Below are 18,168 nucleotides of genomic sequence, written 5' to 3'. Positions count from 1 at the left end.
GGCTGCCGCTGCTTCATTTGCCCAAACTGTGCAATCTAGGGGGTTTATGAATAAAAGATAATAAAATAAGATGATTAAGGAATGCCAATTTTTTGTTACAGTGTTTCCAATCTAGTACTACATTTCGTGTGTTCACCTCAAACAAATCGAGTAACATTCTCCTATTTTCCCGGCAGTTCTCAACAGAAGACGCTCCAAAGTCTACGCAAACAACCTGGAGCAGAAGATGTCGGACATGGAGGTAGCCCGGTTCGGACTTAGTCAATGCAAGGCCAATAAGCTGCTCTACCGTGGGTTCGAGTACGTCCAAGATCGAGACTTCCCCGATTCGACTAATTGGCGGTGTGCTCCGTTTCGGCGCCAGAAATGCCGTGCTCGTGGGATAACCACAGCCATCGAAGGCGTCACCTACGTAAGACTGACCAATGACCAACACAATCACGATTTACAAATGTATTGGAAGGCTTCGCTGCTAATGCCGAGGGTGGGACAATGAATAGGCGGGAGGACGTTCTGTTAAGGACAAACTTCTTGAAATCCCGCATCAACAGTGCATGAGAACTTCAGACGCACAAATCTCAAAAAGCAAGCTTCAAACAACAGTGCATTTTATTATTCTGTTCTTGCTTACTTGTAATAAGCTTAAAATAAGAAGCTCAGGTGCGCTGGTATTGTTAACGAAGAGATTTATGCTTTCAAAATCGTGAGTAGGTGCCAAAGTCGGCCATTGTGGTGGCCATTTTGGGATTTTAACAAGTCTGTCCTTAAATAAGATTAGTCAAATTCTGTGATTCCCTCTAATACTTACAGTACTTTCTAGTACTTACAATATCACGCTGCTATGGACAAATATATTGTTTCCTAATCATTTTGATGTTTCAGTAACTACTGGAATTTAAGCTAAGTTCAACAAAAATTACACATTGTATATTTATTTGTTGCAGATTGGAACACGAATACACGGAGTTCTGCTAGCCACAAAAGGAAGAACAAGTCCAGATTTGTAGGTAGGTCAATGTACAATAATCACTGTTTCAAAATTAAGATCGAATGATCAGATTTTAAAAACTATTTGACGCATTGGAAGAATATTCTGTCACACACACTTTAACCCAAGTAACTATTTTTAGTCAAATAGACTTGAAGAGGTTCTAAGAGCAATCATAATAATAAAAGGGATGAGGTTTTATGATGGTTCTCAAATCCTCTACAGGACTAATAAGTCATCAAAATGTTATTTGAGACACACTTTTCATTCAACCAATAAATTATATGTGCAATCCTGCGTATTTTTCGCCACATTTTCAAAGGCAAAGAATGACAGTGACGTTCACTTTTACATTATGCATGTGGAGTGGACGTTTCAACTTTCATTGACAGTAGAACTAATTTTCCACGTAAGATGGCTAACATAACTCTTGAAAGATGTACTTTTCAAAGTAATTTCGGAAACCATTTAGTTAGTACATAATTTGATCTGAAATAAAGTGAAATTCTGAAGACATTTATTAAAAACTAGCTCTCCCGGCAAACTTTGTCTTGCCATGCTGTCGTGGTTTGACAACTGTTGGGTTCATTGCAGCACGGCACTCTAGATTGGTTTTATTGCGATCGTGTTGATTTTCTTCCCAGTTCATAAAAAAAATCAGGTTTTTATCAACTTTCTTACTTTTTTAGATGATTTTCGTAACTTTTTTTTACTTATAAACACAGCCACAATCAATACGAATCAAACCATGCAAGAGTCATCCTGATCGGTTCAGCCGTTTTTAAGTTTTGTTGCCTCAAAGGGACTTCAAATTCATTTTTATTTATTAAAAATTAGGCTAAATCCATTGCAATTCCATTTAATGTAAATTCAATCCAACTGTTACCGCGAATTGGGAAGTGTTTGAGTGAAACTGGCATCACTGCTATAGAGATAGGTGTTATTTGAACAATGGAATAGCCTACAAAGATCTAGCAGTTGTGTTGGATAGGTTGTGTCTGTAGTAGGATCGATGTGAAACTATTATGTAAGATAATTATTGTTATTTTTAAGTGTATATTATATCATTGTTTAAATATATTACAGCATTGAAGCTGATGTGAAGTACACACTGCTATCAATATGTGTTTCGTCGAAATAGGGACCACGTTCCCCAACACCAACTTTTTGCTTAATCTAATCTAAAACCAATGTGAATCAATAATGATTTTTCCTTTTTCTTTCTGCAGGACCACATACAAGAATATTAGACCCGTCCTGCCACATGATCAGTTACAGTTTCAGTGAAACGGGTAAAGCCATAGTAACCATCGATGGGTACAGGTTCCGAAGATCCTCAGCACAGGGATCGAGAATCTACTGGAAATGTTCCAGAGTCAAAACCAAAAAGTGCTCAGCCAGAATTACCACTTCCGTTAATAGTTCGAAAATTTTCTACAACATTCGGCCTCACACTCATCCACCAGACGTCTAGAAATAAGTCAGTTGATGATTTGGGAAAATAAAGCACAATACGAAACTCTCTGTGATGGAATCCGAGCAATTTTGTACATCGAACTGTTCTAAATGGTCGTTTCAAATACTCTTGGTTCGTGCAGGGTAGCGACGACATGGTATATTCGATTGTAGATGGCCCACCTAACTAGTGTTGGATATGAGAATGGCGATGGTCTTACATGACTTCCAGCGTTGCTGATGTTTACTGGCGTTATTTTGTACTCACATTTTCTTTTTATTTTTTTCAGGTTTCAATCCGTGGGCATTGAATTTTGCAAACCGTACAAGAGGTTCCACAGTTATAAGTGAGTTTACTACTTATTGTTCCGTGATTTAAGTTAAAAAAAAATATTCTAGATTAATAGAATACGGTCGGTGCAGAACTAGATTTTTTGTGTTGAGTTGGATTTTTGTATGGTGAGATAGTATGTTCTTCGTTTCTGCTATGCAATGGTGCAAAAAACGTTGGAAGGTATTAGAATTTCTTGCCAGATTTGATTCTGTTTGAGCAAAACCTTGGATCACTGTGTTGTTGAAGAGACAAGAAATGAAAAAACAATGCCCGTGCAGTTTGTACCATTTCTTTGCAGAATCGGATAATTCCTCATCACAGCTTACAAAATTCAACCTAATTTCTAAAAATCTAGTACTTCACCGTTCGTTTCCTATTGAACTGATTTTTTTTTCTATTTTTTGCTATCAAATCCAAATAACTCATTTAAATTTCCTTGATTGCAGAACGGCGATCGAGAATTCTAGACCCGTCTTGTCATACGATCAGTCATGGTTTCAGCCAAATGGGCACAGTCATAATCACCATCGATGGGTACAGCTTCGGGAGGTCTTTCTCCCAGGGAACGAGAATCTACTGGAAATGCACCAAAGTCATAACCCAAAAGTGTCCAGCCAGGATTAACACTTGCGTCAACAGTTCGAATATAATCCACGGCGTTCGGCCTCACAATCATCCGCCGTATGTCTAGACAAGAATCGCTAGATGATTTTGGAAAATAAAGCGCAATGACAAAGATATTTACAGTGCAGAACGTGATTTTTAAACAGCTGTCTCCTCTCATCAATCATATCAAGCACACATATATTCAATGTTTGTTTTCCTCAACAGTCGAAATCGCAAGGAAGTACCAGAACCCTCTTGGGGAATCAGATAGCGATAGTGATGATGGCTTTTACCGATCAAAGTCCCTGCTACCGTTGGATCTGCGAGTGGTGATGGGCCGTACGGGACGTCCAACGTTGCTGATGGGTGGCCACGTGTTCACTCGCAATAACACTCACAAAGATAAAACTTATTGGTTGTGCTCGAAGAGTCGCTCGCTAAAGTGCCGCGCCCGGATAATTACCCTGGACGGTAGTGGAGGTCTGGTTCTCAAGAATCAGATCCATAACCATTCGGCGGGTGGAAAGCGCTAGTGCAGATGTGAAAATAAAGAATAAAACATTAGACTTTTTGTTTTTTTTTTTATCATTTATACATGCCGTACTAGATTCTTCGATTTCTCACTAACCACCACCTAATTCTCACCCCTCACAGGAAAAATCGTCGCCAAGGAAAAGTCAACAGAAGAAAACATTTATTTCGTCTGCACCGCCGACGGTCGCTATAAAATTCAGGCAAATTCCCCAATCAAGAAGGAAAAAGCACATCCACAGCCGAAAATGGTTAATACTGGAACCAGACTGATCCGATCTGGAATCATCTTTCCCCTTAACGAAGGAACGGAAGTGGAACAGTTGGAACAACTTGTGAAGAAGGATTCCACAATCAGGCAGGAATATGTGAGTAACAGGCAAGCGTGAGGTACTAGATTATAACTATAGATTGATCAGCTTGAAAAACAAAGTTTACATGTCATATGCCATCAGAGCCGTTTGGCATAATCTCCGATCTCTTCTTTTACTTTGTGAAACGGTATGATGTCGAACGGCTTTGTGCCAAACGATGTTCCGGGTTACGAAAAAATGCAGTACTAGTCCATGGTTTCTTTTTAACATTGCAGATTGATGTTCTGAAGCTCAAGCCTAGGGATACCAAAATCGTCCATTACATGCACAACGTTTTCACGGACGATTCACTTATTGACTACAACTACAATGGAGTTACCGTTGTTGGTCAAACTAAACGCGCCATGCGAGTGTACGACATATTTTCCAAATGCTTCATGGGTATGCTATACTAGTTCTATTGTGCTTTATAAGCGGAGATAACTACCTCGATTTGTACCTCTTTGCAGAAGCGTACGCAGCGGAAGGACTCACAGACTCCGAGCTGGCCTTCCAGCTGACGTCGGCGATCAAGCAAAGTCGAAACCGGATGCGGCAGCGAATGTTCCGCGCAAGGAAAATTGTGAAAAGAGACAGGGAACTTCATTTGAGACTTGATGAACTTGTGTGAACTCTATTGACTCACTTACAATCATTTTTTTAAACACCTAGCTTCTTTATTATATTATTGCTTGTCAGAATCATTATTAATTCTAAATTTGATACACTTGATGTAATGGATTCATCTTACCACTACGATATCATACCTCAGAAATATAGAAGACAGGATTTTTATTTTTTGAATCTGTCACATGAGAGCTTCATGTAAAATCTTTTCTTTTTAAATGTTCTTTGAGTAAAAAAAATAATAAAAAAAAACAATCAAAATACATAACAATGTTAAATTGTATTCTTCAGCAAAGTCAAACTTTGCATCACAAATATACCTTTAAATGAAAACTAACCATGCCAACTCCTCCCTATTCCAGAACAAGAGTTAGTGATGATAGAAATCTGCTCCGATGAAGCCACTCGGCATGCCTCCGATGATGACCAAAGCAAAACAACGTCCTCCACTGGAGGTAATACTGCAACAAGATCACTTCGATTAGCGGGATTCACGTTTCCTCTGAAACGTGCAGAAGACATCGAACGCTTAGAGAAAGCCGTCAGAGCAGATCCGTTCATTCGGAAAGAATACGTAATCCTCCGTCGACGCAAGTACGCACATTTCAGCTTTGAATGTTTGTTACAAATTTCAGATTCGCTACGTGTCATCTCGGGTGGGCGATCATCGTAATATTCCAACGCACATCAGAAGGGTTTTCAGCGATAGATCTCTTGAGAATTACGCTTATCATGGGGTTAGCAATCCGCAGTATCCTCGAAAAGCAATGAAAGACTACGACATCTTCACCAAGTGTTTGCTAGGTTAGTTTCGAGGACATCACTGAAGTACTAGATCGTAATTATTCGTGTTTCTTTTTAACACTTGTAGTTGCTTGGGAGGAGGATGGCATCACGGCGGATGAACTCCGAGCGTCGCTTATCAAGGCAACACAAAAAGCGAAGCAGCATTTATCGTCAGCTCGTTACTACCAACGCTACCGGGAACAGCTACTAGAAAAACGTAAAGCAAGCTGGAAAAGCAAAAAGTTGCTCGAGTAGCTCTGAGTGTTCGGTGGTAAAATTTTAAAAACGAAATCTTGCAGAAATAAAACAAACAATCGACTGTAATTTAGCGATATTCTAGTACTTCATTGGTGAAATTGTCGTCAAAACATTTGTTATGGAGTATCTCTTGCAAATATTGAAACGTCCAATCAATATCCCTTGTGAGACACTACGACTCAATCAACAGATACATATGTAAAATTTACAGAACATAGAATTTTATTATCATTCCATTACCATGTCTCCAGCATCTCAAATTTCTCGTGACACCTATTCCATTATATGTAGTCATATCAGTTATCATTTTTCAATAAGTTATTATAAAACTCACACACTTTTTCACATTTTCTACCCGTTCTAGTACCACCCAAAAATGACATGGCCGCCAAGCTCGGCTACACCCAGCGTGGGAAGACGCTGCTGCTGTACAACGGATTCGCCTACGTCAAGGACCGCGAAGCCATCAAAAGCTGCCACTGGAAGTGTTCACTGTACGGGAAGCTGAAGTGCCGTGCCAGGGCCGTCACCAAAACAGCGGTCGACGGTCAGTTGATGATGAAAATCACCAAGTCGACCCATAACCACGGCCAAGATGCGTACAAATTTGAACTTTCCACAGTGAATAAACCATGAAGCGGATGTTGATCGATCGCGTTTTTCTTCAAAAGTGTAGAATAGAACCGTGATCGCAGAACTAACCCTATTTTCTGCACATTCGTAGGTCTTCCTGCTGGTGCCTACTTTGGGAAAACCGCGCAGGGCTGTCTTATGCTGTGGCATGGAAACTTCGGGTATTTCCGCGAGAAGCAGAAGCACAACACCACCAACTGGAAATGTGCCTGCTACAATAAATATCGCTGCAAGGCGCGTGCTGTGACCAAGGAAATCGGCGGAGAGTACTACTTCCGGATAACCTGTGATGAACATACACATCCTCCGTATTCTAGCGGCTATTGGCGGGCCAAACGGAGAAACGAAGTGGCCCCGTTGACGTCGGTAGTGCGCTGCAGTGGAAGGTGGTGATGGAAGAACGGGGTACTAGATTACGCGTATAGAACAATGTGTGTGATATTTGGGTACTATTTAGAAAATCTATACATTCTAATAAACTATCAAGGATTGAGAGATGCATTTGCAGTTATTTTTGAATAAGTTAATCTAGTACTACAATCTGATCGCCAAATGGCTAATAATTTCCCCGCTTCCAGATGTTTCGTATATACTAAACAAACGAGGAGCAACTCAGCTGTGCATCAATGGGTATCCATTCATCCGTTCGAAAACAACCGAGGATTACCAGTACTGGACCTGCAGAGAGTACAAAGCTCTACGGTAATTGAGTAACAGCTTTTTCTTTAAAACTAAGCAAAAAATGTACTAACGACATTCATTCATTTGCAGTTGCACGGCTCGGGCCGTTTCGGATCGTCGAGAACGGAGGGACGATCCTACCGTCAAGCTACGGGGCGTTCACAATCATGTCATTTTGGAGCGCCGTGATGCGGAAGAAAGTGCCAAAGGTATTAGAAGGTCAGGCTTATTTACAGATGGGGGATTTGAAAGTTCAGTGATGGTAGTTGAAATTGATTAAGGGTTCACGAAGGGGGCTGCACAAGGTGCGAAGTCGTGTTTCAAGATTTCTGAGTTGACTGCTTAGAGATTTTTTGATAAGAAATACTCGCAAATTGCTTAGAAATGGGGTATTGATTAGATTCTTGGCTTAGAGACGAACCAGCCAAGGGCTGAAAGTCACTATAATAAAAACAATCTGTTGCGGAGGCAAACGCCACTGCACTCACTCGGTGGAGCACAATAAAAATGCACAAAAAACGAATCCCAACAGGCGCTGCATGAGCGACCGGTCAACTGCGGTAGGATGCCATTGATGTTCGTTAGTACATGAGAGAGGAATGTAATCAAAACAAAACAAGCGGAGTAGAAGTAGTCGGAAAGTTGGTGGGATTAAAATTAAAGGTGTTTACCGAAAAGTGTAGAAAATAGTGAACTTTGAGTAATGAATTTAGTGTTGATGAGATAGTGCGAGTGGTAAACTGTGGTATTCAACCCAGTTTTATTTTGCGCTGTCTTCAAGATTTGGCGCGGTATTCTAACAAGTGTGCCAGGAAAAAGAGATTTTTGGAAAGAACGTATGATTTGGAATGATTTACCAAGTCCAAAGGAAGCACAGAATGTACCAAGCCAGAAAATAAACAAAAATACTGTTTCCTTCATCAACTAGTACCTCATTCTGACGACATATTTAGCATATATAATAGAATCTCAATATATAACTGGTCCTTTCGTGATGAAACGATTGTACTGTACTCTGAAATGGAGTCTTGATGAAACAAATACTAAAATTTTATTTTGTTCTGAGATAATCAAAAGTATTCTATATTTCAAATTATTATATCTTTTATTCTAGACACGACGACGCAAGTCCAACCTACAACATTGCCCATCGTAGGGCAGTGGTACGAAACCAGTTTTACGTTCACCAAAGGTCGCCGAGGCAAGCTGTTACTGGATCTACACGGTTACAAACTGAGACAGAAGAGAATTGGCAAACGTATAACAAGGTGGTACTGCTCGAACAAAACTTGCCCGGCACGTGCCTTTACCTTCGGTGATAGGTACATCAGATTCGCAGAGTTATATCACAATCATCCGATAAAAACTGGTTCTTCAGCGTGGATTCCTCTAGTACCTACCAATTTACCTTTTCTACCAAATTCAAAAGACATGGCCTGTTAGGTCCTACTCTACCATTATTGATGTTTGATTGAAAAAAAATCATTAAATATTGTTTGTTGATCTTGATCTAGTACATCCTTTCAATTGTGGAAGTATTATCTCTGATTGAGTGGAAACCGAAACTATCTTTCCAAGCAAACATCGTATTGTGTATTGCATTTTTTTGACATACAGTTTTTCCATTGTACTTCCATTTTTATTTATTTAGATACTCCATTCCGGTCTACGGCAATGCCTATCGTGGGACAATGGTACGAAACCGTTTTGACATTTACCACCAGTGTCTTCGGGAACCAAATACTCGATCTACAAGGATACAGACTGTATAAGAAGAAAACGTTATTGTTAGAGTATGCTACCTTTTGAAAATTAACACATTTAGGCCAATTCTACGTTTTCTAGAGTGAGCGAAATTTGGACCCATTTTGAACGAAATTTAGAACCCGTGCACGAAATTTGGCACTTTCAAACAAATCAAAACTAATGCTGTAACTATCTCGTATAATGTGAATTTTTCTTGCGAGCTACAGTACCAGCACTAAATATCATTGAAGAAATTAATCTGATATACTTTATGGTAAAATTTCAGACGTTTATCAAACTTTGAGAATTCTTAAGTGCACGAAATATGGGCACCTCACGGTATGAGGAATAAAATTTGTAACATTGTTTATAATTTGTTTGTGTCGTAGTTGATCTAGTACATCAGTTTAATTGACCAATTTTTTTTTAATCTTTCAGATATTTCGTTTACCCTAAATAAAGGAAAGGCGACTCAATTATGTGTCAACGGATACCCCTACATCCGCTCCAAAACGACCGAAGATTTCCAATATTGGTCCTGCAGCCAGTACAAAGTTTTACGGTGAGCACCATTTATTATTTTCCATGAAATTCAGATCAATTACAACTGATTTCTTCGTAACCAATCACAGCTGTCCGGCGCGAGCCATTTCCGGCCGCCGAAAGCAGGGTAATAATCAAACTTCGGGGCACCCACAATCATGGGATAATTTTGGAGCGCCGCAAACCTGGCAAAAGTGCCAAATTGCTGAAACTGAACGCCCTGGAGCGGAAGATGGAAGTGTTGCCAGATGAGCGGAAACGATTGCCACCGGGAGCACCATTGCCGGTGGAATGTGTACTGGAAGGCGATAATCCGTCCTCGTCAAAGTGAATCCGAATGGTAGAGATGTTTGCTGAGTCATTCTAGTACTACAGCTTGAAAGCGTCGTATGTAGGCGGTTATCGAAATTGAACTTGGAATAATTCATTTATTTAATCAATTTGAAATCTGATAACACTTCTATTTTACTTATTTTATCAAACTGATCTAGTACTGCAGTTTTATTAATTGGATGTAACCGCTGTTCAAATTACAGATATTTCATTCGTGATTAGCAAACGTGGCCATACTCAATTGTGTGTTGATGGCTTCTTGTACACTCGTGCAAAAACAACCGACGAATTGCAATTTTGGACATGTAATCAGCATAGGGTACTGGGGTAAGTTGCCTCAGTTTTCATCTCACAAGAATGAATCAACTACATTTTCCATAAACCACGCAGTTGTACGGCACGGGCAACGTCTGGCCGCGGTAAGAAAGATGACCGACCGGTCATGAAATTGCGCGGCTTTCACAATCACAAGATTATCCAGGAACGTCGGAAGGCCGGTGAAGGTGCCAAGCTGCGAGAACAGTTCGCCCGCAAGCGGGAGGAGGAAGTGTTGCCAAGGAAGAAAAAGAAGCAACTTCAACCGCTACCGTTGGAGTGTGTTCTGGAGACGGACAGCAAAGAAAAGTCCACCGTTGGAAATCGGACAAACAATTGAAAATGTATTTTCATAAATAGGTTTGAGCACAAATACTGTGATGAGGGTTATGGTAACAAGGACAGCAATTCCGAAATCTTGTATATAAATTATATTATCTACAGGTTTTAGATTTTCAGTACTGCAGTTTGGAAGCACCATATATGAGCTGAAATTCAGTTAGAAGTTTGCATAATGTATATGTTTAATAAATTAAAATCGACGTTTTAAATCCCAATCAATTTCTATTTTATCTGTTTTGACAAATTGACCTAGTACTGCAGTTCTTTTATTCGACTAATTGTAATCAATATTCAATTTGCAGATATATCATTCGTAATTAGCAAACGCGGCAAAACTCAATTATGCGTCGATGGCTATTTGTACACTCGGGCGAGAACAACTGAACAATTGCAATTTTGGACGTGCAATCAGGATAGGGTACTTGGGTAAGTTATCATAGTGTATTCATCTTACAAAGATAAATCTATTACATTTATCCTAAATTCGGCAGATGTTCAGCACGCGCAACCACCGGTCGTGGTAAGAAGGGTGATCGGCCGTCCATCAAACTGCGCGGCTTTCACAACCACAAAATTATCCAGGAGCGTCGGAAAGCCGGTGAATGTGCCAAGCTGCGAGAGCAGTGCGCCCGCGAACGGAACGAGGAAGTGTTGCCACGGAAGAGGAAACGGCTGCTTCCGCTACCGTTGAAGTGTGTTCTGCTCACGGACAGTAAGGAAAAGACCTCTGTCGTGAATAAGGAAAGCCATTGAAAACGTTTATTTATTATGATATGTAGTAAAATAAGATTATTCTGTGAAGAGGGGCAAGGTTGCCAGGAACGCAATCTTATAATCATCTGTTTTACTTTTCCCTCAACACCTCTATAACTTAATATTAGTCTAATTAATTCATGTTACAATTCAATGTTTTTATTAATTTTCCATTATGCGATTTGGTTGCAGTTTTTGATTTATATTCGTTCCAGTTGCCTCATAGGAAATAGTTTTTTTTTACAGTGTTCAGAGTTGACAGAAAAAAACTAAACTTTAAACTATGGAAACAACATTAAGAAAATACATATCTTTTTCACAGATGCTATAGTCCAGTTCATCAATGGCAAGAAGGGAACATTTCCTCGGTTGAAAATCGGCGGACATTATTTTACGAGGAGGCGTATCTGCAAGACCAGCACCCGGTGGTACGTACGTATCACAACCGATTCGTTTGGAACGATAATACGGATAAACAATATTCACAATCATCCACCAGTAGTGGTAGATACATCCAAAGCGCGGCTGCTGACCACGCCTTTTGCAGAAAAATCTATCCAGAAGTACGAGATGGATCTTAGGAACTGATGCCGTGCTGCCGTTTCTTTTTCAAGAGCAAATAGACGAATGGGGCACGTTCGGTGTAGTACTAGATTTGTAGTAATGAGCTGAATTTTTGTATGGTGAGAAGGTCAATTCTCCGTTTCCGCAATGCAATTGTGCAAAAAGCTTGGGTATTATGATTCCTTGCCTAATTTGATGCTGTTTGAGCAAAACTTTGGATAACTATGTTGTTTATGTTGCAAGAAATGGACAAAAGAACAAAACTGTTGCCCAAAGTTTTGCTCAAACAGCATCAAATTAGGCAAGGAATCATAATACTCACTTCAGACTCTAGTTTAATTTAAAAACACTTCACTAATACTTTACTTTTGCAAAAGAAAATAAAAAATGAATAACTCTTTTAAAGAAAAACTAGAAAGGACGAGCAAATTCCTTTTAATTCTACTACTGTGCTTATCTTCGGACAGATAGGCCTATTTCGTCTGTGACTTACAGACTTCTTCAGTGTCAAGTGCTCGACTGAAGAAAACCTCGCATTCGTTGTGGTATTTATACTAGGAGTGTATGTGTAGGTACGTGTGTGGGTAAAAGTGTAGGTATAAAAATGTAGGTACAAAATTGTAGGTACATATTTGTAAAAAAGGGGGGTGTATCTGCCTGTTAGAAAACAGGGTGTCAATAAGATACCTAAAGCTAGGAAAATTCCTACCGATTTGGTAGGTAGTCAATTGGTGTTTGTTGTGTTATTTTTTTTTTTTTTTTTTTTTTTTTTTTTTTCTGCCGATTTGGTAGGTAGTCAATTTGTGTTTTGTGTATTGTGTAATGTTTTGTGTGTGTTAGGTAAAAATTTAAACAGCCATGTGTACCCATTGCCCTGATCCTTGTTAAGTAGTTTTTTATTGTTTTGTTTGTAAATTTCTAAACTTTCTGCAACATCAAGTTTCCATGGGTTTGTAATGTGTCTTAAGAGTTTAATATTTGAAGTATTCATAAAATGTCCTTCATTGAAAATATGTTCAGCAACTTTAGATTTAAAATGATGAATGAGTCCCTTGTCTGTGTCTTTGTGTGCTTTTGATACTTCCGTTATGTGTTCTTTAAATCGTGTGTTGAGTGTGCGTTTTGTTTGTCCTATGTATATTTTGTCACAGTGATTACATGTTACTTTGTAAACACCAGATTTTGTTAAGTTGTCCAACGGGTCTTTCGTAGATCCTAAGAGAGTTTGAAGTTGGTTAGCTTTGCTTGTGAAAACTAATTCAAAACCAAACTTTCTGAGAATTGGTCGGAGTTTTTTGGTGTCATTGTTGTAGTTCACAGTTATCCGTTTAAGTGTAGGTTCTGTCCGTGTCAGTGTAGTCAAAGAACGTCTGTATTGTTGTTGTGTCTTTTTGTTGATGATCTGTTGTATTGTTTGTTTTGTGTAACCGTTCAACTGTGCTGTTTCGAAAATGTAATTAAGTTCTTTCGTTTTTCCTGTTTCACTAAGTGGAAGTGTATGCATTCGGTGTATCATGTGATTGAAGGATGCAATTTTGTGTTGATGTGAGTGATTTGATGAATTTGGAATAGTGCGTTGAGTGTGTGTCGGTTTTCTGTAAATTTCGAAGGAAAGTGTTGATTCTTGTTTTACGATGAGTATGTCCAAAAATGGTAGTTGGTTGTTCTGTTCAATTTCACAAGTGAATTCGATGTTTTTGTGTGCATTATTGATATTGTTCAAGATTTCAGGTAAAAGATGTTTCTTAACAATGCTAAACACGTCGTCAACGTATCTCCACCAGACTTCAGGAAGCTGTTTGTTGTTTTCTAAGCGTTTTTCCAAATTTGCCATAAAAATTTCACTTAAAAATGGTTAAGTGAAAAATTTTTATGGCAAATTTGGAAAAACGCTTAGAAAACAACAAACAGCTTCCTGAAGTCTGGTGGAGATACGTTGACGACGTGTTTAGCATTGTTAAGAAACATCTTTTACCTGAAATCTTGAACAATATCAATAATGCACACAAAAACATCGAATTCACTTGTGAAATTGAACAGAACAACCAACTACCATTTTTGGACATACTCATCGTAAAACAAGAATCAACACTTTCCTTCGAAATTTACAGAAAACCGACACACACTCAACGCACTATTCCAAATTCATCAAATCACTCACATCAACACAAAATTGCATCCTTCAATCACATGATACACCGAATGCAGACACTTCCACTTAGTGAAACAGGAAAAACGAAAGAACTTAATTACATTTTCGAAACAGCACAGTTGAACGGTTACACAAAACAAACAATACAACAGATCATCAACAAAAAGACACAACAACAATACAGACGTTCTTTGACTACACTGACACGGACAGAACCTACACTTAAACGGATAACTGTGAACTACAACAATGACACCAAAAAACTCCGACCAATTCTCAGAAAGTTTGGTTTTGAATTAGTTTTCACAAGCAAAGCTAACCAACTTCAAACTCTCTTAGGATCTACGAAAGACCCGTTGGACAACTTAACAAAATCTGGTGTTTACAAAGTAACATGTAATCACTGTGACAAAATATACATAGGACAAACAAAACGCACACTCAACACACGATTTAAAGAACACATAACGGAAGTATCAAAAGCACACAAAGACACAGACAAGGGACTCATTCATCATTTTAAATCTAAAGTTGCTGAACATATTTTCAATGAAGGACATTTTATGAATACTTCAAATAATAAACTCTTAAGACACATTACAAACCCATGGAAACTTGATGTTGCAGAAAGTTTAGAAATTTACAAACAAAACAATAAAAAACTACTTAACAAGGATCAGGGCAATGGGTACACATGGCTGTTTAAATTTTTACCTAACACACACAAAACATTACACAATACACAAAACACAAATTGACTACCTACCAAATCGGCAGAAAAAAAAAAAAAAAAAATAACACAACAAACACCAATTGACTACCTACCAAATCGGTAGGAATTTTCCTAGCTTTAGGTATCTTATTGACACCCTGTTTTCTAACAGGCAGATACACCCCCCTTTTTTACAAATATGTACCTACAATTTTGTACCTACATTTTTATACCTACACTTTTACCCACACACGTACCTACACATACACTCCTAGTATAAATACCACAACGAATGCGAGGTTTTCTTCAGTCGAGCACTTGACACTGAAGAAGTCTGTAAGTCACAGACGAAATAGGCCTATCTGTCCGAAGATAAGCACAGTAGTAGAATTAAAAGGAATTTGCTCGTCCTTTCTAGTTTTTCTTTAAAAGAGTTATTCATTTTTTATTTTCTTTTGCAAAAGTAAAGTATTAGTGAAGTGTTTTTAAATTAAACTAGAGTCTGAAGTAACAAGTTCTACTAAAAGCTCTAAAGTAATAGTAAAGCATAATACTCACGCTTTTTGCACAATTTCATTGCGGAAACGGAGAATTGACCTTCTCACCATACAAAAATTCAGCTCATTACTACAAATCTAGTACTTCACCGATCCGTCCTATTGCTACTGAATCCACAGGTCCTGCGACTCCATTGTTTGCCAAGTGATAATAGCAGCAGTAAACTGAGGCATAGATGAAGTTTGATTTAAAATAGATCTCATTACCAGTGACCACCTCAAAATTAATTGGAATCCGTCGAGTTCTACAAATAACAAATCTTCAGATTTTTTCTAATCAATAATTTCGATTACTTTTAAGAATCGTCTGTTTTTTAAATAATAATAAGCAATCTCACCCATCTACTGAATTATCAAAAAGAAAGATTCCGATGAAACTTATGAGTTAATGTTATCTAAGATTAATTTTGAACCCCCTCAATTATTATAAAATTATAAAAGATGACACGCTTTTAAATAGTTTGCGAAAAACATTTTCAGGGTTACCAGAAAAACTACAGAAGGTTTCCAAATGACAATCATCAGTATCACAGAAGCAAAATCTAATCAATGAAATAACTCTTATTTTACAGATTATGCAGTCAACGCCATGCGATTCATTTGTACCGATAAGGGAGTCCAACAATTGGAATACGAGGGATACCACTTCGGCAAACGAAGGACAAAAAAGCACTGCATCCGTTGGTATTGTACTATGTGGCGTAGGATGAAATGCACTGCACGGGTTACAACAATCACTTCTAATGGAGCAGTATCGCAGTTTTGCAATGATCACAACCATCCACCGATGGCGGAGTGTCCTAAAATAAGCCATAAGCGCAAGCGCAAAGCTTAGTACTTTTAACAATATTGTCATCTGATTTACAATATGCTCGAAACAGGATCAATGAATCCCAAACTACAGGCTGAAGATTCTTGAATGTGATATGTATTAGCTGTATTGACACAATATTTTTTCTTAAATATAAGATATTCAATTACCATAAAGAATGAGGTCTTAATACTACTCAACAACCTTGATAAAAGTAGGAATGATGCAAAAATCTAGTCTGAAAGAAAAGTATTAAGTATTACGTTTCATCTGTTTCGAATGACAATTAATTCTTGCTGCTTTTTTTGTGTTCGATGATACCACCTCGTTCTATATTTTGTTTGTTGCCGTTATATTTCAGTATACGAAAATAAACAAAAAATAAATTTGGCAACTCTGAAAATATATTGCCAGCAAAATGTCATGGTTTATTTGCCAGGCTTGTTCCAAGTTTCTCAACACAAAATTGAGATTTTGTAGGTGTCGTTATGTATGAATTTTATTGCTGAAAAATAATTTTAAGGGCTGCCAGATTTTTTTATTGTTGCAATATGTAACTGTCGTATTTTATTACCATATTAGAACGTAGGTTGGTTTTATTTATGTAACGATCCCAATGTTTGTTTTAGACATTTCATTCGTCATGAGTTGCCGGGGAAAAACTCAACTTAGCGTAAACGGTCACCTCTACACTTGCGATAAAACAACTGATGACGCCATGTACTGGTGTTGCAATCAGCGCCGTGTTCTTGGGTACAGACTTCATAACTGTCCAAAGTATCATTACTACTTCTATTGACACTTTTCCATCGTTCTAGCTGTACAGCTCGTGCTAATACTGGACGTAGAAAGCAGGGAGAACCGCCAGCCATCAAACTGCGCGGCTTTCACAATCATGGAATCATCGCTGAACGACGCCGACCCGGAGAATATGCCAGGCTGAAGGAGCAGTATGACCGTGAACGGAAAGTGTTGCCAGATGTGGAGCCTTGTCGCCCTGCCCGTTCCAGATCGAAAAAGAAGCAAAACTGAATCAATTTTCTGTGCTCTGTCTTGATGTTCTAGTAGTACAGTTGTGACCGTGGCTATGTTTCAAGATGCCCAAGTCACTAATATATGTATTGTGACAAATTTATGATTTTTTTTTCTCGTGATGCTCACCTTGTATGAAATTTCAAAACATTCTCTAATGAGGTATCATAAACTTTGCAGATATTTCATTCGTCATAAGCGCACGTGGTAAAACTCAGCTGAACGTTAACGGATATCTCTACACGCGTGGCAAACTTCACGGCGACTTTCAGTACTGGTCATGTAATCAGTACAGAGTTTTAAGGTAAGAGCCACCCACAGTTATACTTCATTAGCAAAATTACCATCGTTTCATCTTCATCCCCAGTTGCACAGCTCGTGCTTCGACGGTCCGCTGCAAACAGGGTGAGAAACCAACCATAAAACTTCGCGGTTTCCACAACCATCCGATTATAGTGGACCGACGTCGGCCCGGAGAGTGCGCACGGTTGAAAGAGCTGTACGCTCCTGCAGCGAGGCAAGTGTTGCCAGACAGGAGGAAATGTCAGCAGCTCCCCAAGCAGCAGATGCCATTGCCACCGATCGAACAGTGTTTTGTGAAAGAAGAGAAATAATGAACGCGCTGTTGGGTGTGTGAATGGAGGCTCTAATAGGATAAGTTTTATGTTCGATCTAGTACTGCATCTGATGTAGTCTGGCTTTGAGCATATCATTTGAATAATTCTCTCTGAAACGCAAAACATCATTCAAGGAATTTATCAGAATAACACTGATAGTTTTAATGTAGCACTTAAAAACAAGATTCTACAATTAAGCTTTGAAATTCTCCAATTGGGGCTCCAGTTGTCCTAGTGGACAAGACTTCGGGAATGCAATGGCAGGTAAAAATCCTTCTATTATTTCTGGAAGTGTTAAAGGGACATACAGTTGATAAAGAAGCAAGTCAAGTGCTACTGGTTACGTAGGGTCTGAAAAAATGTTTTGAAATAAAACAGTGAAAAAATTTTAGGGATACATGAAGTTGGAATGTAAGAGAAGAGCCACCAACCCACAGAA

The 18,168-nt window shown here is 38.7% G+C and overlaps 1 protein-coding gene and 2 long non-coding RNA genes across 4 annotated transcripts; all 3 read left to right on the top strand.

The window, feature by feature from the left end:
• Positions 1–3,596: 3,596 nt before the first annotated feature.
• LOC134287823 (uncharacterized) lies at positions 3,597–6,584 on the top strand. 2 transcript variants are annotated; one of them, XM_062850830.1, is made up of 5 exons: positions 3,597–4,282; positions 4,504–4,669; positions 4,738–5,468; positions 5,530–5,698; positions 5,766–6,584. In XM_062850830.1, exons 3-5 carry the CDS (start codon positions 5,271–5,273, stop codon positions 5,933–5,935), a joined length of 537 nt encoding a protein of 178 aa, XP_062706814.1. In that variant the 5' UTR covers positions 3,597–4,282; positions 4,504–4,669; positions 4,738–5,270; the 3' UTR covers positions 5,936–6,584. The 2 variants fall into 2 exon arrangements, with proteins under 2 accessions (XP_062706814.1, XP_062706815.1); XM_062850831.1 differs by having other exon boundaries at positions 3,602–4,282; positions 4,738–5,698.
• Positions 6,585–7,140: 556 nt separating this feature from the next.
• LOC134285790 (uncharacterized) lies at positions 7,141–10,975 on the top strand. The gene is made up of 5 exons (XR_009996637.1): positions 7,141–7,273; positions 7,343–7,461; positions 8,367–9,560; positions 9,631–10,201; positions 10,265–10,975. It is a non-coding gene; the product is annotated as an uncharacterized LOC134285790 (long non-coding RNA).
• A 5,056-nt stretch (positions 10,976–16,031) lies between these two features.
• Positions 16,032–18,168, top strand: LOC134285789 (uncharacterized). The gene is made up of 3 exons (XR_009996636.1): positions 16,032–16,833; positions 16,899–17,416; positions 17,480–18,168. It is a non-coding gene; the product is annotated as an uncharacterized LOC134285789 (long non-coding RNA).

The sequence above is a fragment of the Aedes albopictus genome, chromosome 1 (assembly GCF_035046485.1).
Source record: "Aedes albopictus strain Foshan chromosome 1, AalbF5, whole genome shotgun sequence".
NCBI classification, from domain to species: Eukaryota; Metazoa; Arthropoda; class Insecta; order Diptera; family Culicidae; genus Aedes; species Aedes albopictus.
Note: the sequence above shows the minus strand (reverse complement) of the source record. Positions and strands in the feature narration are given on the sequence as shown.

What these genes read in the sequence shown, in the direction of transcription:
- LOC134287823 (XM_062850830.1), top strand. Translation starts at nt 5,271, where the DNA reads ATGATAGAAATCTGCTCCGATGAAGCCACTCGGCATGCCTCCGATGAT. An exon ending in CGTTCATTCGGAAAGAATAC is followed by an intron (nt 5,469 to 5,529) that starts GTAATCCTCCGT and finishes TACAAATTTCAG; the next exon opens with ATTCGCTACGTGTCATCTCG. An exon ending in CTTCACCAAGTGTTTGCTAG is followed by an intron (nt 5,699 to 5,765) that starts GTTAGTTTCGAG and finishes TAACACTTGTAG; the next exon opens with TTGCTTGGGAGGAGGATGGC.